We start from the raw sequence: 27,715 nt of genomic DNA, 5'->3' as shown, positions 1-27,715 counted from the left end.
TTACAGCCAGAAAATGGACTTATTCACTCCAGTTCAACTCAAAGTGACACTGGTCAGTAGCCAGTTACCATGCCGATGTATCCAAGTAAGATGTAGTACGGAAAAACCAGGTTTAACCCTGAAGTTCTGAAGACTCTGAGGAAGAACCACCTGTCCTCAGACATCCTGGTGAACTTCTATCGCTGCACCATCGAGAGCATCCTGACCAACTGTATAACAGTCTGGTACGGGAACTGCTCTGCCTCGGACCGGAAGGCGTTGCAGAGGGTCGTGAAAACTGCCCAGCGCATCGCCGGAGCACCACTTCCTGCCATAAAGGACATCTACAGGAAGCGGTGTCTGAAAAGGGCTGGGAAAATCATCAAAGACCCCAGTCACCCATCACATGGACTCTTCACCCTCCTGCCCTCTGGGAGGCGCTACAGGAGCCTCCGGACTAAGACCACCAGGTACCGGAACAGCTTCTTCCCCACAGCTGTCAGACTCCTGAACTCTGCCTCCTGACATCTGACCCACGTTAAACTCAGACTGAACATACACACACCCACAACCACCTACACCCACACACAATGGACAACTGTACCCTCAAACACACAATAATAACATGGACTGAACCACCACTCACAACCACTAGCACTTTATATAGCCTCTGTAGAAATTATCCACATATCTCACTTATCTTAACTGCACTACTGTACAGTTCTGTGTAAATAATCATTCTGTACATACGATAATTTTTAACCCTACAACTGTTTATAACTTGCATAGTTCACATTTCTGTATAACTGTATATCTCATATTCTGTATAGCTTTTTTCATATTTATATCCTGTACATAGCTTGTACTCACTACAGCCTGTACATATAGTTATAGCATATTCATAACATACCATAATAGACCCATTTCTGTAATATACTTAAATATCTATATTATTGCTAATATATATTGTAATATATCTATATGATGGCTAAAGCACTTCTGGATGGATGCAAACTGCATTTCGTTGCCCTGTACCTGTGACATGTGCAATGACAAAGTTGAATTCTATTCTATTCTATTCTATTCTGAAGTTACCTGGGTAAGAGTGAAACCCCGCCTCACCATGTAGCTGATGTTTGTTTGTGTGGCCATCTAAAGAAGTGACACTTGCCAAGATTAAACGTAAGAAGCTTTTTAATTGCTGTACAAGTGTTAAATTAATTCAAACTTTTTGCATAATGTAAAATCATCCCGTAAATCCAATACATGGATACCCTGTTAACAGACCCAATAATCCAAAGCACAACAGTCAACAGTTCCAACTAAGGAAACAAAGATGTATTTAAAGAAAAACTGTTAACGGTTATGTGACGATCACAAAAAAAGGAAATTAGTCTTGTTAGAAATCAAAGTGAGAACAAAACTAACAGTTACAGATGTGGATGAAAGGTCAATTTAAAGAAAATCCCCAAAATGTAAATGTAATATTTTTAGATATGACATTAAGACATTTAAAAGTATCCCACAGTTAAAGAACGTATTTCTTGACTTGAAATGGACTTAACTAGACCGTTATGTGTGATGAAGATAAAGTTCAAAGTCTGAACACAGAAACGTTCAGTGCAGTGCCCGGTCAGCCTCTCAGCCTACACTAGCTCACACTAACACATTAGTAACGCATAGTAAATTCAAATCACTCACATCTGAAAAGGAGTGTGTATGAAGCTCTCGAACAGGGGGAGCAACAGCAGTGTAGGGTGAGCCATTTCTCAGCCTTCCCCCACTCTATTACAGCGGTACCTGCAACCTCCTTATGTCCCTTAAAGGATCTTACACCTAAGGACAAAATGAGACTTTTTACTGGTCTTAGTAAAGAAAACAAATCCATCTTTCAGTCTGGAGCAGCAGGATCAAGTACAGAGTCAGCCGTCAGTGAACAGATCAGAAAGGACTGGACTTTTTTTTTTTTTTCCAGGTTTTAGTGCCGCACTCAAATCAAACTGCAGACACCTGAAACATGAACAGCATGTCATGTCTTTACTCATTAGAGGGGTGAGGTGATGCATGTTATCATGAGGTAAATGGCAAAAAAACAAATAGGCATGGTACTTTAGTGAAAGCAAAAAGTACTTCAAAAATCTAATTTTATTAAATATTTGTCCTTTTGAAGGAGCACTGAGGTCTGGTGGATCTTTGCAGGAATCAGCTGATAAGGTGAAAAAGTCCAAGCAGGCGCTTTAGCCTGCATCACACGGGCTTCCTCAGCAGGTGGAGTCGAAGCGCTTCAAGTGCCTGTCGTCAAAGTTGAGACTGAAATTTTTTTCACTGCTATGAAACCAGTAAAAAGGATCCTCTTATCATTTGATCTGACCTGTGAGGCGGCACGAACACAAACTCCACTCACGTGCTGAGATATAACTCCAGAATAGCTACAGAGTGGCTTAATAGGAATGTTATAGCTTTAAAATTGTTTGACTTTTAGTTTTGCTTATGTGGAGCATAAAAAAACCCAAAAACACAGTGGGACAATCTGCTGAAGGCTGTGATGGATGTTAACAATCCACGGGCATGAAAACGCTTCGCAGTGTGGCACTTGATAGCTTTTAAGACCACTGAGATGTTTGTGTGCACAACAGTAAACGTTTTGTGCATCTTTGGAAGCAAAACTTTAAGGCCTCCTTTCATTGTGATTTCTCGTTTTGTGGCAAACGGACAACATGGTTCACGGTGACGCCTCGCTGGGTAGACTCGAGGTGGACAAAAGACTTTTGCTTCATTAGTCAACAACCTGATTCCACCTTTGACTCCTTTAATGATGAGTCAAACTCAGGGAGGCAGGGAAGTCAGACTTTCTGAAAACGCAGATATGTGGACATCTATAAACGGATGTAGCCCACAGATAAGCATGGTGACGCTTTATAAACCATTTAAATAATCTCTCTTTCCAACATTAGTTAACTTTTGTTAGCTAAATCTCCTCTAAAGCTTCCCAACAGTAACATTCAATCTGAAACTGTTATCTCTGTGTTGAGTTTGATCAGTCTGGAGGTAGTGGTGGCACCATGTGAAGCGGACTGTGTATGTGAGCTACGGACAAAACAACAGCACAAATAAAACTGAGCCCTCTCCAGCAGCGTCACAGATATTACATTCAAGAAAGGGAAAATCAAAAAGTAGGAATAAAAGCCCATCCCAGATTCCCGACGTTTTCAGACGCTTTAAATTGTCCAAAAACCCCAGAAGGCATTTCTTTTACTTACAAATGCAATAAACAAAAGCAGAGGATCACATTTGAAACTCCGGGAGCAGCGGAAAAAAAAAATTACAGCTCTGCTTTTGTTTGTGAAGCAAAAGATTTGTTAAAGTTGCTGCTGGAGACGGCTCGAAGCATAGTCAAGTTTTACTTTTTTCCTCTCTTTACAAAAAAAAAAAAAAAGTGCAGTTATTACTACAGTAAGAACAAATGTGAAACGGATGCAAAGGTACACCCCCTGTGGATTCACGGGGGCGATCATCCTGAACAATTTCAAACCCCAAAACAAAATTAAACTGCATAAACACGTCAGGTGAAATTACACTACCCTCCAGATTTAACCACCATTTCCAGAACAGCTTGAATTCAGCCATCTGTTTTCATTTAACACAGTTTTCTGTCTGCACGCCATGTCCTCTGACAGTTTAAGCGGGTGTTACATTCCTCGTTAAAACACGTGGCTCCAAAGAAAATTTTAAAAAATAAATGAGTGGTCTTAGTAAAGAAGGGCATGTCAGTAAATCAAAAACTATTAACACAAGTGCAGGTTAATGAAAGGTGACTTTCAAAGTATCCAGTTCAATTCAGAGAAGAGAAACAGGAACTCATGAATCATGCGTTATTGCACCCTACGATGCACGGAGTAGTTGGTAGTGACACATTTAATATGACAATGGCCAGAATGGTTTTGCTGATAAAGAGCAGTGGAGGTAGCCGTGTGATGTTAGTCGTTCAGGAGGAGCGCTGGCGTTAGTGAGGAAGAGCGGGGGTGGACGTGAGCAAAAGGAAAAGCGAGTTACAGCGAGTAAAGCAAAAGGCACGATCCACCGAGTAGAGAACAGAAAAGAAAAAAAAACTAACCCCTTCCTTTCACTAACCCAGGAGTGAGCACAGCACCAAGCATCTCTCCTTGGTTAACTACAGTGCCTACTGACACAGTGGTGGGGGTCTCTCAGGCTGGCTGGGGCGGAGCTCGTGTGTGTTGTGTGTGTTACAGTTTGAGTGAAAAGGCAGCGGGGGTCACTCCTCCGTATTGTTCCTTGTAATCTCTTCTACATCTGTCTCTTGGAGCCCTGTGGGCCTAAGCTCTCCTCAGCAGCAGCCTCGTGGGATGTGTGACATCCTCAGTATCGGTACATGTCATAGGTACTGACCCAGGATGAGGGAAAAGCCCACGTGGGGAACCTGTGAAGCATTTCCTCCAACTGAGCAGTCCTCTGGTCTTTCCCAAAGAAATAGTGGGAAGAGATGGCGACTGAGATGATCCCCTCGGGGCCAGATGGGTCAGGGTCTGCGGGAGGCTGACAAACAGAGGGACAGAAATAAAACAGCAGAACCACATAAGATTAGCAATGTCTTGATTATGCTGTGAAGTTAGTCTGAGCCACGAGGAGCTGCATGCAGCATTCAATGCAAGTCGTGGCTCAGTCCCACTTATTTTAGACCATGGGCCACATGCAGCCAACTTTGATCTTAAGCAGGGAGAATCAGTGAAGCTGATCAGTAAAGCAGGGGAGCTTGTTATAGCTGTAAAAGTTGTAAACTTGATGAAAATATAGTTCAAAGTCCAAAATTCGTCCCCTAATTTACATTTTACAAAGCCATCCTGTGAGCTGTTTTGGAGTTGTTGCCGGGCCGATTCTGGCCCCTGGGCCTTATGTTTGACAGTAACAACAGGACAAAAACCTTGTGACTAGGAAAAATCTGTGGTTTCCCGGTGACTGTGCTGGTGTTTTTCACTTTCAGCAAACAACTGCAAGTAGTGGGGTGAGCAGCTTCAGATGGCAGCTGCACAGGTTGTCTCCAAACAATCACGGGTCTCACTGCTGGACTGACTGCAGTCACTCAGGTTTGCAAATAATCACCGTCTAATTTATAAATGGAGGCAAATTGACAACATCTTGCTATTAACCAGTTAGTCATCTGTGACGAATTTATTTGCAATACTGGGATTGACTCAGCTGGTTATATTCTGCATCTATTATTCTCTATTAAAAATAAAGTTGCCAGTCATGTGTTATTTTCCACTCAGCAAGTATCTGTGGAGAAATTTCTGTCTCAAATCCATGTGGCTGTGGCTGGACTCTGAATGTAACAAGTTAATGTGAATTTCTGTGTATGTAGATGGCAACAGGTACATGATATTTGCCTCTTTATCACAGTTAATTACTGTAATTTGCAAAAATATTGCAGATAATTGTCGGTGCAGACTGCCATCTCTGTCATGATGCGCCAAAGTCACTTTGAAGATGGAAATAGGAAATGTAAATAAGAAGAAAAGGTCAGTACCTGTATTTCAAACCAGAAGGTCCATGTGGGGGCGTCAAGGCCGTGTGAATAGAAAACAAAATACTCTCCGCTCAGGTCAAATCGAGGCGTCCCGTCACCAAAGGACCAGGTGGAGAGGCTGGCTCCTCGATGAGGCATCAGATACAAAGACATGTGGCTCGGGCCTGCATGAGACAGGAAAGTCGAGGAGGAAGCACAAAGTGATACCTACAACTAAAAATCAACATGCTACACTCTCAGGTTCTTCACACAGCCTATCACATGTTCTTTAAAAACGGTCATCAATTTTCTTTCTTTCTTTCCATTTTGGGTTTGCTCCTTCTGCTATCACTTGGTACTTCTTTAGATCTCTAAAATCTTAACTCTCCATAAGCTGCTCCTGACCTTTCGCACTGAATGTCATCTTGATCGTTCCCCAGCTCGTCTCCTCTTTGGACAGCAGGCTGAACTCCACTGGAGAGCTCGGAGACACTTCCGGAGCGGGGATGTACCAGTTCTTCCTGCAAACACACTTGTGAAGTTCAAAGCATGACTGAAACAAGCATTTATTACGAGACCAGAGGCATCAAAGCTACAAGGCTGACCTGCTGAGGAACTTGACGGGCAGGAACCAGGGGTAACCACAGAAAGGTCGGTCCTCTCTGCAGCGGGTCCGAACCGTTTCGTTGATCTCGGGGATGTGGGGTGTGATGTGCTGTATGCCAGTGTAGTCAAAGCTGTTTATCCACAGACCCGAGTCTCGGCTCTCCACCTGGCCCTGGAGATTGTGGAAGGTCCGTGTTGTATGCTGCAGGGAGAGTTACAGGAAAAAAAACCCCCAAAACAACTAAGTTCTTTGTTAACATGTTCTCTTTTCTTTCTTTGCTTTGTGCCACATCTGTTTAGCTGGAATGACTTAATGGAAATTACATACGTGAGCACATCAGGGAGGAAAATATAATAATAAATAATAATAAAAGATGACAGAATTATTTCCATGTTTAAGAAACACAACTTAACACATCAAGAACACTCTCAGGGAGATAGGCTCCTCGAGAGTGTTTACAACTCGGAGGATTTACACCGAGGTGCAAACCACAGGTTACACTCAAGAACAGGAAGGCCAGATTAGACTGTCACACAAGATCAAAAAGAGCCTGCACAGTTCAGGAAAAAAATATTGGGACAGATGAAACCAAAATGGACATGTGCCGGAATGAATGGGGGAGAATATTATGGAGAAGGAGAGAAACAGCTCATGATCTGAAGCATACCACGTTACCTTTTAAATGTGGTGGAGGTAACACTTTGGCATGAGCACATATTGCAGCCAGTGGACATGGGTTTCTTGAGGGTATGACCGCTGATAAAAGCAGCAGGATGAATTGTGCAGTGTACGGGACTATGAACTCAGCTCAGATTCAGCCAAATGCTGCAAAACTGATCTGACCGTACCTTAGTTCAAGGGTTTCACTCATTTAGAAATATCTTCTTGCATCATTTTCTTTTCAAACCGAGTCACTCAGACCTTAAACTTCATGCAATGGACAGGCCAGAGCTTTAGGTTTTGGCTATTATGAATATGAACACATTTACTGGTTTTGACTTGCAGATCCAGTTTTTCCTTTTCTTACATACTGTATCTGTATCATTTCTGTGTATATTTGTGTTTTGTGTGCATGCTGTGAATTTCAACCTGCAGGAAAACTCTCTTTGGCCGCGGGCTGTCTAGATCGCCTGAATAAGGAAAGAAGAGGCCACAGGACACCAACAGGAACATGATGGTGAAGACGAACCCAAGACCTGCCATGATCCGCTTAGTGCTCCGCACCAAGTAGATAAAATGCAGCTGACAAAGACATGAGCATGTGTTACTGAACAGCAGAAGGAACGGGCCTTTGAAAATACAACAAAGGTGGCACGAAATACCTGATTCACCAACACATTCTCTAAATGAAATTCACTTCTGCAAATTATATTCTATACTGTACGTATATTTCCTTCCTTATCTAACATGAAAATAAAGTTAATACTACCAGATTAATCAAAACAGTTCTATAGTGAAGTATATTCTGTCTAATTCAAAATGGGATTTCTCTGTTTCTTCTGCTTAATAAAATTCCAGATTTTCTTATCACTTTTATATATATAGTAGAAATACTCACAAAAAAGGAGGAGAGGAAGATAGTTGCCAGAGTGACTAAGGACGCCAGCACCACCTCGGGGGGTATCTCTGTGCCACTGCGCCCCATGATGGGAGTGAAAATCTCAAACACCACCCAGATGAGAAACATGAAGTGCACATATGGCAACGCCAGGCCCAGCAGGTACAGCACGCAGTACTTCGCTGATGCTCCTGGAGAAAAATAAATAAATCTTTGTCAGGTATAACTGAGCCAGCCAAGAGAGACACACACACACACATACTGGATTCTCGTAGCTGCCCCCGCAGCTATGAAAATCCATCTTAAAGAGAAAAGTGTTTATACAGTGTTCAAAGTAAAACATGCAAACACTACAGATCAAATGCGACTCCAGCCCTGTTTTCTTCTCCTGCTGTGCAAGGAGAAAAAAACAACATGCGTTGCATTGAGTTTTGCAGATTCAGTGAATGTGTGCCTTATTTCCTGCCTACAATATATTTAGAAACACGTTTCGCTGAACTCTAAAGTCCGCCCAGGAGAAGTGTTCCTCCAATCAGGTGCTACTTAGGATTTGTCTGTAGGAGGCTGCACGATCTGCCCATCATATATTGTTACTATTTATCTAGCGACTTTCATTAAGGATCCAATCCTGAACCCTTTTGATCACTTGGGGGCAAAATCCCCCAAAAAACACAGCTTTTGTGTGTCATTTTTCAAAAGACATAAGACAGTCTGATAAGAACTTTAAGCATACACAGGCCTTTGGTCAAGAGGACAATAGGAGCTAGAAGGAAGAGGGTTCACCTCAGTTTATTTCCTGCAGTTACTTGGAGATCTACTTTGACTATTTCTGTGATAACACACTCATCTAAAATAGCCTGATAAGATTACAGTACAATGAGACAATGCTAGCTTCATCTTACTGCTAAGAGACCTAATAAAGAGCAGGTATGAGCATTTACATAATTTACTCTTGTGACTCTAGCAAAAGTATTAATAATTAACCAAAGCGTCCTTACTTTCAACAGTTTTTAGTACCCTGCGCTTCATTCAATCATGGTAACCAAGGTCGACTTTGAGATCAAGTCTTTACCTCTGTGTTTGAATTCTTTTGCCAGCAGCAGTCTGGTGGCCAGGGGGAAAGCCACCATTAGCATGGGCACGTAGGCCGAACACAGGCCATGTTGGGTCAACCACACCAGGCTGCAGCACCACAGCAGCAAGCTCACATCAAAGTAAAGGTCACCCAGCTCTACCAGGCGGACGCCCTGTGAGGAAAACAAAAGCTCAAAATACAAGAAACGTGCAGGGGAAGGTGTGTGCTGCTTTGACAGGTGAGGATTTAACCTGTAAGTATGGAAATTTAAGGGTTGTTTTGCCCCCCCCCCGAAAAACAACAAAAAAGTACACAGAAGTTCATCATCATAATCAGAACTTTTTGGGGATATGAGTAACAAATTAATGTCACTAATATACACACCTGCCCCATAAATTAGGCATAACAATCAATGGATTCACTTAAAAGTGCCAAACTTCCAACTTTCAAACCGCAAACAAGTGACTGCCGAGGTTTTTGGTCTGCTGTCAAGTTCAGTTCACATCATTTAATAGTGAAATAGTACATAGAGGTTCTTTTTTTTTTGAGAAATGGGATCTTCTCACATAAACTGCAAATAAGATCATCAACTCTCATCTGATGTGGATAAAAAACAAGAAATAAATAACTTCCACTGCTTTATCCCAAAATCACAACTGTAAACTAAAAGGAGGATAAAACCACTGAAGAAAAGGACAATGATTACAACTGTAACTTGTATAAGTTTTATTTGAGGACTAATAATTTCTTTCCTCTCTGTCCTTTGAGCTAGACATTTTTCTTGAAGAAAATACCATTCAGGATTAGAGTAAGGAAACATGCCGTTCTCTCAACAGTCATGTTGTTTCACTGAAGCGTTATGTAATCTGGGACAAAGGTTAGTCTGTGTCCTTACTGGAAAATGGCCATAATAAGCTGCAGTTCACATTGTGGTAAGCTGTGGCTCCAGATCTAAATCAATTCAGTGCAGCTCTTTCAGCTTTAAATTAATCCTTGTATTTTATAAATGTCACACATACAATGCGGCCATTCAATTTCAACCATCCGTTTCTACAAAGTATTCAACAACTTACCAAAGAAATCTATAACACTCTCTTTTAAAGGATGTGAGAAATGGATTTTGCTTTTATGACAGAGGTGCTAACATCTAAGAGCTGAATGAATGCCTATTGAAAACCACAGTGAGAGAGATCAAATTTGGCAAACCTACATGTGAAGCACAGAGGACACACTGTCTCACAAATCTACGGTTTTATAACCACATGTACACAAACACACACAGACGATCGTCAGCAGTTTACCGAGTCATCATGACGCATCAGTCACAGTGTAATCCACTTTACTACAATCAGAAAACAATCAATAAGAATAATTTAAGACCGATTTGAACTCTACAATCACCATCCAATTTTTTAGGTACACTTTGCTAGTACTGGGTTAGACCGCTTTCTCCTAATTCTTTGTAGAACATACTGAACAATGTGCTGGAAACACAGATTTTGTCCCATACTGACATGACAGCATCACGCAGTTGCTGCAGATTAGTCAGGTTTTCATCCAAAATGTGAATCTCCCATTCATTCCACCATACCCCACAGCTGGTACTAAGGAGCACAAAGTGTGCCAATAAAATATACTCCAGACTATTTCACTGCCAACAGCCTGAAATGTTCATCCAAGGCAAGATGGATCCATGCGTTCATTCCAAATTCATACCCTACTATCTGAACGTTACATGGGAAATTTAGATTAATCAGCCTATTTAACATTTTTCCAACCTTCTGCTGTCCAGTTTTGAACTGTAGCCTCAGTTTTCTGTTCTAAACTGACAGGAGTGACTTCTGAGTTTTTGTGACCATTCTCTCTAAACTCTGGAGATCCCAGAAGATCAGACTGCCAGCAACTGTGCCACATCCAAAGTCACTTAAATCGCCTTTCTTCCCCCATTCTGATGCTCAGTTTGAACATTAGCAGGTTGTCTGCGCACCTAAATCACTGTGGCTGCAATATGATTGGCTGATTAGATATTTATTTGCCTTAATAAGCAGTTGAACAGGTGCAACTAACAAATTTACAGAATAAGGATATTTTTTTCCAACTAAAACACCACAAATAGTCCAAGATTTGTCTGTGAAAATTATTTTTTCCTATTCTAAAAATATGAGTGGATTTTAGGAAGAAGCCCTTGGACAGTGATGCATAATGTTGCTTCTACCATGCAATCAGACAATGCTCCTAAAAGTTTTAACAGTACATTTCACATTCAATGTTACTGCTACTCTTAATCATGTCCTGCCACTCGGTCTCTGCTCGAAATTTACTGGAAGCTCTATATTTAAAACTCCACTCACTCACCCCGTAGTACAGGTTCTTGGCCAGTGTGTGTATGAGTATCATCTTGCCGGTGGCTGCAGCTCCATACAGGCAGACTGAGGCATAGAAATGGTTGTACCAAAACATGGAGCGGCCCAACAGAGTGACAAGCAGGGCCACAATCAGCACCGACAACAGGGTGACAAACCAGCTGAGCAATGCTACACCGGTGGCACAGGCCAGGTCTCGAACATAGCGCCCACCTTGGAGATACAGAGACAAGTCAATTAATTAGGATTTTACTCATTTATTCTGCAGATCCACAAGAGCTCATCGAAGTTATGTGTTCTAAATCTTAAAACTGTGAAATATCATTAAAATATATGCAGCTTGGGGCCATTAATGCAAATAAAACAAGCATTTCATCTTCATTACTTTTCTGCTAAGTGACATAACCCTAAAACTAAACGATCAATTTCTTAGAAAATGATCTCTTCAAGGACTCCCTTTCCCTTAGAGAGAATCCCTGATTTAAAGACCAATCAGTAACAAGCATTAGGGTGCAGGAAATGGTGACCTACCTCCATGGCCAGGCATTGAGGCTTTCTTGGCCAGGTAGAGGAAAGTAGCTGTGGCCACCATGTAGTTGAGGATAGTGCCAACACGGGCTGGGTAAGCTACTACAATTACACCAAGCAGGTCAAAAAACACCATATTGCCATGGCGGTACTCTGAGGAATCAGCCAACTTTTCTGACATTGCCAGATACTTCAGAACGGCCAGGATGTTGTCACCTGAAAACAGGACGTAAATATGGAGTTAATGCACTGAAGGTTTGACTGTCTTTTGCTCCATAAAGAACAGTGTGCATCATCTGGGCAGCCTGCCATATACAATCCAGTTATCCAGACAGTAAATGACAACAGAATAAGAGGAACTGGGAGGTTTAGTCAATAGAGGTTTGGAGTTTCCACCATTTGTGATTCTATCCTACATATGGGGAAGTAAACAGATTATATGACTGAATATGAAAGTGATGAGCTCCTATGACTTCACAAGACTAAAAGGATCCTCCTTTACAGAGCTGACATGTCACATGCATTACACAAGTTACTGTTGACTTAGCAGAAAAGGCTACACAGAGGGGGGGTGGCCTGTTAAATGGCACTATAGTGGTAAATTACACCCCCCCCAACACACTACTGCAACCTCTTACAAAAACAATAATATTGTAAAACCAATTAAACACATGTATACTGTTTTACTCACAGAAGAGTTTTCCCCCCATGACAGGACATGTAAGAAAGGATGATAGGATCTGACAGATAACGACAGTACTCTCTCATATTCCACTGCTGTGCCTTATGTGCACTATTACAAAGTGACTGTGTATACATGATCATGTATTTGTTGCAGCGAGGGTGGCTGTGGGAAGAGGAAAAGCTCAGTGGTGTGTGTGTGTGAGAGAGATGGAGAGCAAATCTTATTTACAGCTGTACACAAGTTTACGGGGCACCAAGACCAAGGGCGTTCTGTTTAAATTGGCTCCAAATATGAAGTTCAGCTCAGATCAGAAATCTGATTACAGGAAGGAACAGCAAGAGTATACAGTGGATATAAAAATACTGCCAGCGCTACCCCTCAGCCTCCCAGTAGATACACCTATGGTATCAATTTAAAAATCCTATGTTGCCTTATGAGCACACCCTTAAACTAAGACTTTATTGAAGCACCTTTTGATTTTATCACAGCATGCCATTCGTCAACATGGCATGTCTTGACTTGGGAACAGTTGCCCATGCTTCCTTGCAAACACACTCTAAATGTGTCAGATTGCTGTTCTACAACAGCCCTCTTCAGGTCACCCCACAAATATTCTACTGAAAACCTAAAAACCCCAAAACTTCAATTTGCCTCTGTTGAATCCATTATTTTGTTGATTTGGATGTATGCTTGTCCCTCCACCTTGACTAAAGCCCCAGTTCAATCTGGAATGGCCCAACCAGTCCAGATGTAAATCATTAGAAAATGTGTGGGATGACCTGAAGGGAGCTGTGCACAAGTGCTATCTGATAGATTTGCAGCACTTGTCTGAGGAAGAGTGGGCAAATCAAATCCAGATGTGGCATGCTAATAGAGTCCTACTCAAGAAAACTGAATGCACTCATTTTCACAGGTTGTGGGTCACATAATGGTAGGAAGACATTTTGAAATGACTCACTGTGGTCTCGTATTTTAACATTACAAAAACTTGGCATTTTTACAGGGGTGTGTAGACTTTTTTCAATCCACTGCAGCAAAAAAATCAGTTTTGTTTTTTTTCTCTGTACTACTGTACTATACTACCTCCATGTCTGCACAGTTAACAGCACAAAAACACAAGGCAAGACAAAGCTCCATTGTTCTTCCGCCTGGTAGCTTCACTGTGGCCAAAACAACACTGTACAAAATCTTGATCGTGCAGAGTTCACTGCTTGCAATTTACCCACATCTTTCTGTTTTCCGTTTCTATCACAAAGCCTGCACTGATGGTAATGATAAGATCCATTTTATAAACACGGCAACATGCTCTTTTTAAAAAAAAACATTTCACATAAAATCTCTGAGAGATCCGCGCTGTGTTTGCTTTTGACAAAAGTGAATCGCTTGGTCTCTAGATTTTTAAGCAGAGGCCAAAGGGTCTATTCATCACAAGCTTCAAAAGCGCAGAACCGCTGATAGATCCTCGCCTTCCGTGCTGTGTCCTACTCTCCACCTTACAGCACTGTTCTGCCCTCTTCTTTATAGACTAAAAATACCTTCTGCCTCCGTCTGAAATCTCGCCTTCTCTCTCTAATAATTCATGCCTTTCATGGTGAGTTGCTGCACACAGAAGAACAGAAGGGAGATGTCCAGTAGTTGCTGAGGGAGAGAGGAAAGATGCCAACTGATGCCAAGGTTTTTAGTGCTGTCTGACTGGATTCTCTGCTAAGCAAAGCAAAATTATTCAGCAACGCAGAAGCACAAGAAGCAACAGTCTGTGACTGCCGCTGTACGTGTGCACTTCTAAGTTCTCAGACAGACTGGTGGACAAAGCACAAATGCTCAGCAGGTGTGTCTGTAACAGAAAATGGTGCTGTAGTGACAGCTCTCATATATTTGCAATGAGTCTTGAATAAAAGCGTAATAAATATTTGAGCATGGAAGCATATGAGGTCCGCTGCTTACCCGCTCTCTGTATCGAGTCTGTTAGGATCCTGTTAGCTGTGTCGTACTTGGTGTGGTAGATGAAGCCGTTTTCAATGAAAGCCAGATCAATGCCTGCAAAAAATATATTAAACCAGAATGCCATGAATGCAACAGCTCATCTGGCTCACAAGTCATTGCAATTCACAGGTTACTGTAACGTGTGAAGCACAGAACGAAAGTGATACATTTCATTGTCAGTGGCTGTACTACGCAAACTAGCAAGTATTAAAATTCTCAGAGAAGTCAAGGAGGCTTGAAAAGTATTACATCACTAAAATCTGGTTTCAAGAAGAATAGGGATTCTTATGAAAATGTAAAATTACCCATGAAACAGGAAATGTGACCTTGAGCACAATTTAGGTGAAGACCTATTAAGTGGATCATTGTGTGCAAGCTACTGAATTCTGACCAGAGCAGCGGGTCATTATTAAAACAAGCACAATAAAGTAATGTTTATCTATAAACATATTCTGCAAAGGAAACGTGCACATCTTCCTTATTGGCTTCTGTTACGTAGTGTGAGTATCGGTGGACTTACCGGGGATGTTACCAAAGTCCCTAAATATGCGGAAGTCCGTGTCAGAGGGAATGACACCGCTCTGAAAGACCTCCTGGCCGACCACAGAGGCGAAGGGGTGTTTGGCTGCATGCACATAGGCTTGGACCAGCCACGGGTTCTCTGGACCTTTAAGGGAGAAGAGGCTGCTGAAATATTTTAGATACCTGACAATTAGCCTTGATTCCTAAATTCTGTCAAACAGATTCATCATTTTGTAGACAAGGATACATCATCGAGGTTATTTATCCCATTCCCTCCACTGTTTCTAAACCTGCCTACTTGTATTTCGGTGATGTAAGCATTTAAGTCTCCTTAAAGTATTAGACAAAGCAGCAGTAGTTGACTGCTTTAACTGGAGAACCTGCCATGCTTTTTTGCATGCTATAGATGGTAGGCTGCACACACATCCACCAAAAAAGAAGGCATCATAACAAACAAACAAGGCTAATTCATCAAACTAGCATGGTACAGTACCTGTCTGGAAAACAACCTCCTTGCCACCAACACCTGCAGCCTCCAAATTAATGAAGGCTCGCACCTGCTTGGCCCATGGGTGCTGGGTAATGAAACCATGACTGGCCTAAAGGAGAGCGTGAGGAACCCGAGAGACAAAGAAACAACAAATGACACAGAGAAAATAATTTTAAAAAAGTGATACAAATTAAATAAAGTGACACCAGTGCTCCTTACAGGCTAGTTTAACATCCCACTACGTGTTCTTTTTACCTGCAGTACATTTTCCTCTGCCCCGTTAAACAGGAAGATGACGCCGTGGTTAAGAGGAGTTGACTGGTTGGCCAGAGAATGGAGGACTTCCAGCATCACTGCACAGCTCACTGCATCATCACTGGCACCTAAGACAGAGAAACGGTCTTAGACAGGGAGCAGTGTGTCACGAATACCAATCGTGGGCTTCTAGTTTACTAAAACATTAGTGAGAGCAACAGAAATCAGTCTTAACCTGCTATTTACATCCAGAGAAATACAATTAACATCCATAACATCCATCTGTCCTGAGCTAGCAAAATAATGTGAGATAACAAAACACAGATGGTAGAAATAAAAGCTCTAAAGTATGGAGTGTAGAGAATAGGCCCTGTGTAAAGGAACATGTGACTACTTGATTACCAAAAAAAAAAAAGAAAAAAACTCCCACTGCTCCTGGTGAGAGAATAAAGAAAAAGGGACACCAATGAGAGGAAAAGAAAGGAGCATGTGATACAGAAAGATTACACAGCTCAGCAGTGAAAATATAACAAAGTAAGGAAAAAATGATCTGCAGATCAGAGGGGCAAAACTCATCATGTGCTCTGGCTTTCTACACTCAGTGAGTTCATGAGGTGGGGGTGGGGGCTTGTTCACCCTGTGTCTGCGTACCATCCACATATGACAGCAGCATATTAATTGCTATCTCTCAGTCGCACCGTAAGACTTCAGAATGCATGCATCTGTGCAGGTTAGCTTTAAACAGGAAAAAAGTATTTTCAATTAACTTATAAGTTTATCTTACCAAGTCCTGCCTGCCTTTATTCTTTGTTTTTCCATAAACAAACATTAAGAATTCCAAGAAATCAAAGGCTTGGCAAGCACCGGGGGATGTGAAAATATATGTGTATCTTCCTGGTCCACACCTTTTGGATCAATTTCCTTTTACCAGTGTAGCTGTGCGTAACGTGTATGTGTGTGAGAATGAGAGCTGGGAAAACATGCCTACCCACCAGGCTCGAGGGTGTAGAGTTAAAAAAAATAAAATAAAAAAAATGCTGAATTAAAACCAGACTAAAACGCGATGGTTGCACACTGCAATGTGCTACACATTTAAATCAAGCAGGGAAAAGAAAAGTTTACAATTCATCCTGTAGGGACCATAAATAGTGATGACTGTTGTTAAGAGTTTATGTACACCAGCGACATTATTTAATCTGTTTATAGATCAGATTCTTTATAGATATATCTGTATATCTGTGCCACTTTTACAATTGGGGTGGGGAGGGGGAGGGGGGTGTTTAACTACATTTTAAGCATCAAAGAAACTATTTTAACACAGTTTTAAAACAGAGTAGAAATAAAGCTCTCATGCACATGTTCTTGCATGCAACTCAGGCATGCAAAAGCTCCACTGCAATGACTGTCATTGCTCTGCAATGTGTAATTAGTCAGAAAGAGATGCCAATACTGGAAAAATTGAATTAATAAGGATAAAGCTATAGGATACTAATGGATTGGACACTTTGGACTGGAACCAGTTCTCACCTCCCATCTCTAACCATTAACTTTTTTTTAACCAAATGTCACTCAAAAAAATAAAAAACACCAAGTAGTTTTCTAAATGTGTCACTCTAAGTACAAATGACAGCAAATCAAGGTCTGATGAGTCCATCCTCTGGGGACCATAAATAGTACAAAAGAGCACTCGCGGTACAACAACAGATTTAAGAAAATGTTTTTATAAAATGCACAGAAGCGCTGTTGACATGGTCTCCAGGTGTTAATTTGCAAGGCGTGGACTATGAATAAAACAAACACCACCATATTCAGGGTTTCACCCTCACAGAGGCATGTCTGTTCAAATGAGTAATTAATTTGTTTTTACCTGGACTGTTGGCCACTGTGTCAAAGTGGCAGTTAGCGAGCATGAGGTGCTGCGCGCCACCCTTGGGCTCCAGCCTAACGGCAATGTTGGTGATGTGATCATAGAAGCTAGTGAAGCCTCCAAGGAAATCAATAGAGAAGGTCCCAGTGGGACGCTGAATATCAATCGTGAGTTGATGAGGCCCTGCGGCAGTCTCGACCTGGATGTCCTCGATTTGCTTCAACAGGTATCCCACTGTCAGGACCTCATTCTCCTGGCTGCCCACAGGCCGAGGGCCAGCACTAGTTATCTGCTCCAAGTGCTGCCTAGATTGAGAGGTGAGAGAAAAGGAAAAAGAGAGAAAGATAAATAATCTGCTATGTTTACTGTGAAACATCAGTAAATCAAGGTGACTTGTCCCAACACATTTTAGCATATCTCATCAATTTAATAACAGTTCAGTCGTGTAATTACACAGTCTGATTGAACGCCACTGTGCATGTGTAGACAAAGCATCAACAAAGTTTCAAAAAACTTAAAATATATTAAATGCATGTCCTGAAGACATGAGTGAACTCACTCACATGGCTGCACACACTTTTGTGTTTGTAAGAGAAACAACGAGACTTAAACATTTTTGTGTTAGACCGAACTGGCTGCTGGCTTTACTGATTTACAAAATGTTTGTACAAGTACTTTAACCCAACTGTTGTGGGTCTGAACAAGGTTGTATATGACAAACAATGGTAGATCATACTTTACTGTAATTGTGGCTCCAAATAGACAGCTTTTCATAACATATATGGAGGAAAAACTGCTTTAAAACCACAAATTTAACTGTAAAAGATTACAATTTTCACCCTTCTTGTCTTGCTTTCTACTGAAAAGCAATTTGAATACATGCAGAATAAGACTTGGAAACTGTACTGAGCAATCTGCAGTATTTCCTGATGCTTTGTATACAAGACATTTTTTGAGGAAACAAAACAATTGATCAAAGCTTAAGATTGGAGGTCTTGGGATTGGAGAACAGTGATATTGCCTTAGGAGGCGTTTACCCCTTTTCTTTTTTTATTTTAGAAGAAAACTGCTGTTTGCTTTTACAGATAATAAAATACTGCAGTGGTAACTGATACTTAAAACAAATGAACTCTGCCTGATATCAAACCACGACCTCTAAAGTCATGTGTTGTAGTCCAGCTGTTATCCGTACAGATTAAAAACCAATCTCCTGCTCAATTTGGTTTTCTTGTAGCCAGTGTGGCACCACATGATATTTCAGAAATCTAAAGTGCTGCTTTCACTCAGTTTTTCAATGACCTACTGCAAAATCTGGATTTGTGGGCGACAGACTCAGAGCTCTGATCAGTTCAAATGGAGCATGTCTCACTCATTTATAGAGCAACGAGCCAAAAGATGGCAAATCCAGCTGCTCGGCACTTTCAGGAGCTCAGCTGCAGCTCTGCTGACCTCAGATTCAATGCTATAATCCCTGCAGCCCTCTGTAACACTGTGAAACTGAATGAACTTTTAATCTGAAAATTCTACAGCATCTTTTACAGGGACAGGGTGTGTGATGTTTATTATGATCCCTCTTGCTCTGTTTGAACTTTATTTGATTTTTTTCTATGTTTTATAAAATGTCAGGGTTGATAAGTAGGATAGCTCCTGATGCTTACTGTCACTGATCAATATGGTGATTTTTTCTCCTCCTTCTCCTGTTTATTAATAATGTAATCTAAAAGCCTTTTCCCAAAGGTGTCTTTTCTGTCTCCCACTACAATGGAGAACTAACTACTGTACATGTATATGCTACCGCTATGCTCACGTGCTTTAAATCCGCATTTCCTGTTTCTCAACCGGTCCTTTAAAACCCTTTGTCATGTATTTGCATTGGAAATTCACCAAATAAAAAACGTACTGTGTGCTACCGTATATGAATAAACACCTACTTTTTTAACATCTTACAGCTTTCATTATTAAGACTTAGGCAGTAAACTTGTTATTCATCTACCCAGGGGTGGTTTTAAAAGGCTTAGGGGAGGAATAATGGTTAACTACATCAGATTAGTCCTAATAATCGCTGCTCCTATCCTCTCCTGAGACTGGCACCTGTCCACTTCGCTGCTTAGGTTGAAGGTAAAGGTGGAGATGGAGCGGAACAGGCACCCCGGCAGTGGTTTCTGGGCAGGTCTCTTTCCCAACAGAAGAAAGATTAACCGGGCCAACACCTAGAGAATAAAACTGGTCTTATCGTAAAACTCACCTGGCTCTCACTGCGTTGAACTCGCCCGTCGGTTTTCCTATGACAAGCTGCTGCAAAGACAAGTGAACGAGTGCCCACAGCACCAAAATAAATACAGAGACCAGAGAAGCTGCGAGCCCTTCCCGCAGCAGGTAAAGGTTCACTTCGGGCTTCCTCTTCGGCTCACCGTTGTAGCCGTTATTCTCGCAGCGGTCCTGGGCTCCGTTATTATCCTGAGTAACATATTGTTGAGTCCCGAAGGGTTTTACTCTCCGGACAGTGGTGTCGCCCTCCATTTCTGAGCCAGCGGTACATCAGCTGCAAGCGTCGCTCTCGGTCCTCGCCTTTTTCTTTTTCTTTTTTTTTTCCTCCTCTCTTCGGACGACAAACGGATCGCGCAGAGGGACAAACTTGAACGAGAGGGCGGGCGGAGGAGGAAAATCTGAAACCAATTGTGAGATTTTTTTCGAAACGTTATGCAAATTAAGTTACATTTCTGTGCTTACTAGGACTTCAAAACCACATAAATTATGTATATTTATTTATATTTGATTTAAAAACGTTTAAAAGTTTTGCTGACTTCGTCCTAAAATAAGGTTTCATAAAGCTTTTTTTCTCTCCTTTGAAGTTATGCTTCCACCTTCTCTATCTCTTACTGTTTAAATTCCCCAGGATTCAATTAAAGATTCTCAGAGTACCATATCTTTTTCTTAAAATGATTCATATAAAGGAGATATTGGGAAAAGACAAAAAAAGTTGAACTATTCCTTTAAAATGAACTCAATGAACCCCCTGTGCAAAGTAAAGCTTTATATACCCTTCAATTCAGTTCAGTTCACATTTATGAAACTAAAATATTTAAGTATAATTTACGGAAGAAGAAAAAAATAGATAGATAGATAGATAGATAGATAGATAGATAGATAGATAGATAGATAGATAGATAGATAGATAGATTTATTAGACTATACCACCCAGAGTAAAGTTAATGTGAGAGCTGCCCTAATATTAAAAGTATTGCTAATTACTAAAATCATATTTTATGTTTCTGTAATGTAAATACACAAGTATGTACTAGATCTTTATTTAAATATTAATATTTCTATTTTTAATGCTAAAATATTATTATTGTCATCCGTGAATTTTCTAATTTTAAGATTATAAATTGTAGTTGTATACTGTATACAGAAAACTTAGTGGTTGAAAGTTCACAACATTATGATAATAATTCATGTTTTTGACAGGTGTTCTAATAAATTTTCCAAGTGCTGCAAATATGTTTTATAACTAAGTTCAGTGTGTGAAAATTAGATGTGGTCATCCTTGTGTTTTGGGAGTATTGCTTCAGTGTTTTTGAGGCTGTTATGAGGTGTGTTATAGTGCAGATGGGACTGAAAGAAGATTCACAAATACAATTTATTTTTTTCAGCTCAAAAGACACACTTGGTTATGCTGTCTCGCCTACTTTAAAACATCAGTGGGGTCTTCTCCATGCAGCTTATAATTAACTTTTTTTTAATTTCAACCTATAACAATTATCATTGAACTAAAACGAAAATTCTGTATGTTGTCGCCACCTGGTGGACAGAGGGAGCGTTGCACGAAGTCACTGAATGCCATTCATGCCATCACGTCTTGATTGCAGCACAGAATGTATAAATTTTCCAATGAAAATTGACCCATTTTGTTATATTAACTTAGATGTAATTTTCATAGATCTGATTAAACTTGGATTAAAAAATGCTGTAAACCAAACCACCTATCATCTATGTAACTCTAGCAAGAAACGTATAAACACACATTTAAAGGTGGTATTTTTCATGTAACCCTTAACATTATAGTTACAATAAATTCAATCAAGTAAAAAATAGAGATTAAAGATTGACACATATTGTTAGGACAATGAAATGTCATTTAGGGGAAGAAGTAATCAGAAAATGCACAACTGTTACATTAACTAATACAGAAACAGAAGAAATGTTTGGGGTAATTTAGTAATTATGTTGTCGCATTCTTTGTGTGCACTGTTGCACACAACTGTGTGCACACAACGTGATGTATTAGTGTTTGCAATACAATACGTGATGTATGTAACCGTCACATCTGAGCAGACTACCTGAAATGCTCTTATTACAACTGACTAGCTTTTAAAATACACAATTCAAAAGTAAGATCATTTTCTATTACATCTGAAAAACTTTATAACCAGTTAAATTTTAAGTGAAACCACCCAGGTAAACATGACATAGGAATACACTAAGAAAATACAATCAGAGGAAAACTGCAGGTGTAAGCAGGTCATAGTGTAGCATCTTTTACTTTTTAAAACGCATACAAATGAACTTCTTTTATTAATAGTGCAGGCAATTACTGTGGAAAATACGAATTTGGATACCATATAGGCCTCATATACAGTCCTTTGTTCTAAGTTTTTCTCTCTAGGTGCCTCCGGGCCCAGTAAACACAGCCCCCCCCCCCCTCTACTGGTGTGTGCTAGCATAAGACAAGCTAAAGGATATAAACAGAAGAAATCGTCGTTTTAAATAAATGTTTCTATGCTTCGAGGAGACATTGTCATAGATCACCTTTACTATTTTCCATTCACAGATCAGGGAGAGTCAGTTTTCTCAGATAGTGGTAATGGTGAGATTCTACATTAACACCCTATCTTTTCCGTTAGCATTTTTAACACGGTTAGCATTAGCTTGGTAATGTAAAGTTAGCTCTAAATAGGCATAGCTGTTTTAATGCATCTTCCTCTTTCACAGTAATGGTCCCCGTTAACGTTTGTAATTTGAAATGAATAAAATATACAGACAATAAAGTTAATTTATGACATATAGTTATTAAGACAGAAATCATTGATGTATTACTAAAATACTAGTTGCTTGTTATATTAGAAATAATCTATTTCGACTTTTTAATTGTTGCGGGCAGCAATGTAATCTTATTCCAGATCAGTTTCGTTTATTTTGTAAATAATAACAATAATAATAATAATAATAATATGTAATAAAGTATACGCTATTTCCAATTGGTAAAAGAAGAATATCATGTAATAATGTGTTGCATAAGACGCAAGATACTCACAACTATTTTGAAAATAGGAAGTGGTGTTTTGTGTCGTTCTGTGTCGCTTGACTTAATCTTTTTTTTTTAACCAGCTCCCAGCTCCGTGAACGGTCACTACCGAGCGGAGCGCAGCAGCGAGCAGTCAGCCCGTCGTGTCTCTACCCGAGGCCGGATGGTAAAATCCAACCTCCAGCGGATCCTAAACAGTCATTGCTTTGCTCGCGAGAAAGAAGGAAAAACGCAGCCTCTTACTACCATGGCGAATTTGAGTAGCGGTATTTGTGACATGATTGGGAAGTAAGTACATGCTGAAAATCACCTCGACTAAGCTAACGGCTAATCGCAATGTGGGGGGAGGGGTGGCTAAGCTAGCGGCCCACCAGAAAAGCGGAAGTAAATAGCATTTAAGTGAAACGCAGTATCATCAAATAGCCTTAAGATCACACTTTTTTGTCTCTCTTGGTTTTAATATTCTTTTTAAAACTGTCATGTTGAAAGTACGTAGGCTTGTTGTGTGACCGAAGAAGCAGTTTGACCAGCATTAGTTAACGTTAGCCGCAGACGTCGTTGAACTTGAGTTGCGTCACTGCAGTTAGCAAGTAGGCAGCCTTTAACAGTTAATCGTTTTGTCAAAGAAAGTAAAAAGAAAATACACAATTTAATACATCATGTTGTGAAATACGTACCGACAGCGTAAACTGAGATCCGTCTTGAATGAAGCAGATCTTCATACGGCAGCTGTCGTGTGTCATTGTTAATGCTTAAAACTCGCCTCATATCGGGTTGTGCGCATTTAAACAGGGAAACAACGCTAGTCCACGCTGTTCCCGTAAACATTTGATGGCCTCAGATAAATAAAGGAAGCGAGAGGTGTGATACCACTGGACTGATTTTAAAAAAGTGAACACGTTTTTCTGAATTTGCCATCGTGAGCTGACTAGGTAAATTATTACGCAACTGCCATTTTACTGAAGGTGACGTGAGAAGATTACTGTACACAATGATGGACGTAGCGCTATAAATGCGCACACGTATAGCACTAACCGAAGAGGACGCTCTTACTGAAGACTTCTTAACGTGGTTTTTATTATTTAGTGTCTAATTTCGAGATAAAAAAGGATAGAAGTTCTGTTAAGTGGTCGTTATAGTATTAATTTATGGCACAGCTAGTGTATGTACTACTATTGAGTATTGTCTCCGAAATATTTAAAATTCTTATTAAATCGTTCCTTTTAGTCTAATCACTCTTTTAATTTGAGATTTTTCTTTGGCACGTGCTGGTGAAACCAAACAACCCGACTGTAGTCTTAGGCAGCTGGTAATTACAATTGGTACTTTTTAATTATTGAAGCTATTTTATCTTTTGAAAAAAAGTAAAATAAAGAGTCATAATTTCTTTAGTCTTTCTTAAATTCTTGCTTCTTAATTGTGTGGATGTGTTGCTGCTTTTGTATTCACTCTAAGCAGAGTAGACCGTGAATAAAGCAGTGCTTTATCTAAGATCAGATTTATGTTTAGCCACAAGGTCAGAAGGTCAGTCCTCTGCTGCTCTAGTCTTTTACATGTTGAAGTGTCCTTGGGCAAGATCCTAAACCCCAGTTTCCCATAGTGCCTGTATTGTAGTGTGAGCTAGGTTAAAGGTGGTTAGGTTTAGACAAAGGTGCTTGTTATAGGAAAGCCCTCAGTGTGCTAAGAGTCAGTAGAAAAGTGCTATTTAATTGGGGGTAACAAATAATAAAGAGCAGAGGACTTAATCAATATTGTGAGAAGTAATCAGGCTCAGCCCAATATGTGATCACTAAGTTATTGTATTGATAAGCAGTCATGTTACACCATCATCTAAAACAAAAGGCCTACTTTGATCAATGCTTTGTTCTCAAAGAACTTTGACCTGTCAGTGTAGCGCACCACAATCCTCCCACCCCATCCTTCTGTGTTGGTGCGCTGGCTCGTTCAGATACTTTGTAAACATATTGCCATTGTTGTGGGAACTGAAACTGTAAATTATTTAAAAGCTCAGACCTGCTGGTGTTTGTTTTGTAGCCTTTGCTAGTTTAGTTTGTCAAAATCTTTTTGGCAAGCATAATTCTTAGTCTTATAGATAATTAGTATACAATATTTAAAAAAATTTAAATCAGCATAACGGTGTGATCAAACACTGTAAGAACAAGAACTTCCTCTGAGATGAGCGTACACAGTGCAACAGTGGTTGGGTTATCTGTAGCCTAGGGTGTTAAGGTTTAGACACACCAGCTGCTTTACAGCTGCTTCACAGTTCAAACAAAACATTTGCACATGACCCATCGGGGTTTTGTTGGCTCCGCTGTGTGCCGTAAACATCCTCTATAATTCATTGGTAGGAATAGGAGCCTGCAGGTAGATTTCAGTAGTGCACAATGTGAAATGCTTCACAAAATCTTCAAAAAAAAAAAATCACAGGAAATGAATTTCTGCTCCTCTTTGCACACACAGGCTGAGTCTGTATTTTTCTGCAGTCCCGTGACATGTATGAGCCTGTACTTGCACGAAAGATGCCAAACAAAGTAAGGGTGCAATTTGTGTGACTACATTTTCTTTGTCTGCTCTGCCTGCAGCCTGTCCCTGCACTGTAGTAGTACCCGCGGCCCAGGGCCTCTGTGGTGCTCCTGATGCCCCTCTCCCACCCCTGAAGATCCCAGGTGGGCGAGGGAATGGCACACGGGATCACACTCCTTCAGCTCGACTGCTCTACTCAGTAAGTTGGAAGAAATGCCACTTTGTGCAGCGTTTTCAGGGGCTGATATAATAATGTGATGTCACAGACTGCTGTTTTCACGCGTGGCGTTTCTAAATTCCAGGATCGAAAGTTGACTGTAACGGAGGAACCGCCAGGGAACGGTCGCCCTGGGATACTCCACTTCCAAAGTCGTCCTACCGTTACCAAGACAATACAGTGGGATGCTGTCCTAAGCAGCAGTGCACTCTACGTGGAGTTACCTCTGGACCCTCTTCCTGATGGCAGCAAGGAGAGGTGAGGCCTGATTAGCAGCAATATGCAGAAAATACCTGCAGATCTCCAGGTTGGCAGACGTGAGCTGCCTCACGAGCAGTCACGAGCAATTAAAGTTAGAATAATTGGTGTGTGCATTTTATGATTAAGATGATTGGACCCTGACGTCTTTGCACACTTTAAACTTTGATCTGTTGTAAAATGACATTTTTGCTGACCGTGAAACATAGCAGGCGAAGCCAAGAGCACAGCGTGTACAGAAATCAGGAATACGCATCTAATCCTCTGAGGATAAGCTCCAGATTCAGCCAGAGTCAATTGTGGTTGAGCGTGCTTCTTGCTGGCTTGTTTTCCATTTTCTAAGCTAAGCTGCCCTCTGTTCTCCCTGCAGTTTCGCGGCTCTCTTGGAGTATGCTGAAGAACATCTGAAAGTCGTTAGCGTGTTTGTCTGCTTTTACAAGAACAGAGATGATCGTGGTATGTGCCAACAGCTTTGTTTTTTCATCTATTTGACTCTGTGTCCACTCTGTAAACAATGTTAATTTGGACTTATGTATTTTCAATCATCTTAATGTGTCCGCCTTCTCATTCCAGCTAAACTGGTGCGTACCTTCAGTTTCCTGGGCTTTGAGATTGTGAAACCGGGCCATGCCCTCGTCCCACCTCGACCCGACGTTTTCTTCATGGCCTACAACTTTGACAGGGACTCCTCAGACGAGGAGTAGCCCGCCGGACAACCTCCCCTGCTTACGTCTTTTGTTTTCCTTCCCATTGTATGGTTTCCCCATTCAGCCGCAGCTTACTCACATACTGTCTGTGTTAAACCCTGGGCTGTAGCTCTGTATGCAAGTACTCACCTCCCCATGCTTTTTGTGTTTAAGGGAATAAATTGTAAGCTGTGTATCTTCTGTTTTCAGCATCTATCCTTGCAGTTTTTTTTTTTTTGTTGTTGTTGTTGTTTTTTGTTTTTTTTTTCATAGTGTTTTCCATTTAGTTGATTTAAAAGGAGGGATTTTCTTTTTTGACTTATTGCAGTTGTCATGGCTTTTAGGTTCTCAAGTCTTTATTTCCCTTCACAATTGAGTTGGAGCAGTCTTTTGTTGAATGTACAACAAAAAAAAGTCATCAGGTTTACACTCGGGTACTCCAGCTTACTTTTAATTGGCTAAAAAAAATACATTACACTTCTCCCCATATCTCTATATCCTCCACCCCCTCTCTGAATTGATGAAAAAACCTTTCAGCAGGACCAGTTTCATTTTGCAGCACCGATATCCTTCTGGTAATATTGTAGATTTGGAAACTTTTAAGCTACACTCGTGATAATTGGTACTTCAGAGCTGGATAATGAATCCATTTCAAGTAGAAGTGGAGCGAAAAAGATGAAAGCTACTGCATGTGTCTGATGTAAGCGCTTCAGTTTCAAGTTAAACATCTTGTGGAGCATATTGGTACAAAACGCAAAAAGGAAAGTGAATAATCCAAAGTGCTTTTGCTTCTTTCTGCCATGTATATCTGACAATATTGTAAAAGTTTGATTTTGAAGGATGTGATGTTGTGATTGGATATTTCTTTTTCTCAGATAAGCATTCCTTTTTAACTATTTGGTTTGTTTTGTTTTTTTCATGATAGTATTGAATTTGTTCACCTGCATAGTGGTACCTGTTGTGCTTCTGTGATAATAAAACAACAACTGATCATTGGCCTTGTGTATTTGTTCATCCAATACAATTCAGTTTTTAGCAGATTTATTTTGTAGGTAATTTCTATGCCAGATATAATTGCAGGAGATGCTTGAATGTTTCTGTACATGTAAATATTATACCTGTAACTATATTTGTGCAAATATAGCTATATGCAGTGGGGCAGACATTGAGACTGTGCAATATGCTTGTACCACCAGGAGGCTCCAGGCCACTCGATATGATTTTTAGCCCCCTTTAGATGGCTCCACAGAGCAGCCAGGGTTTCCTTACAATTTGGTAGAACGGCCTTCG

At 40.6% G+C, this 27,715-nt stretch overlaps 2 protein-coding genes across 2 annotated transcripts; one reads left to right on the top strand and one right to left on the bottom strand.

Moving 5' to 3' along the window:
* Positions 1-1,155: 1,155 nt before the first annotated feature.
* On the bottom strand, positions 1,156-22,881 carry LOC116322424 (endoplasmic reticulum metallopeptidase 1). Its single transcript, XM_031742489.2, has 16 exons — positions 22,748-22,881; positions 19,679-20,099; positions 17,434-17,738; positions 15,567-15,694; positions 15,315-15,420; positions 14,820-14,966; positions 14,261-14,353; positions 11,635-11,847; positions 11,096-11,316; positions 8,738-8,912; positions 7,666-7,856; positions 7,197-7,349; positions 6,106-6,308; positions 5,906-6,021; positions 5,522-5,685; positions 1,156-4,533 (listed from the first exon to the last, which is right to left on the bottom strand). Exons 2-16 carry the CDS (start codon positions 19,951-19,953, stop codon positions 4,357-4,359), a joined length of 2,667 nt encoding a protein of 888 aa, XP_031598349.1. The 5' UTR covers positions 19,954-20,099; positions 22,748-22,881; the 3' UTR covers positions 1,156-4,356.
* On the top strand, positions 22,824-27,418 carry oaz1b (ornithine decarboxylase antizyme 1b). Its single transcript, XM_031742490.2, is given in 6 exon segments — positions 22,824-23,026; positions 25,324-25,375; positions 25,377-25,463; positions 25,567-25,739; positions 26,110-26,195; positions 26,313-27,418. Coding segments are annotated over 6 exon segments (654 nt in total). The 5' UTR covers positions 22,824-22,901; the 3' UTR covers positions 26,444-27,418.
* Positions 27,419-27,715: the final 297 nt, after the last annotated feature.

This window comes from Oreochromis aureus, linkage group 7, assembly GCF_013358895.1.
Source record: "Oreochromis aureus strain Israel breed Guangdong linkage group 7, ZZ_aureus, whole genome shotgun sequence".
Lineage (NCBI taxonomy): Eukaryota > Metazoa > Chordata > Actinopteri > Cichliformes > Cichlidae > Oreochromis > Oreochromis aureus.
The sequence above is the reverse complement of the archived record's forward strand: the minus strand, read 5'-3'. Positions and strand labels throughout refer to the sequence as shown.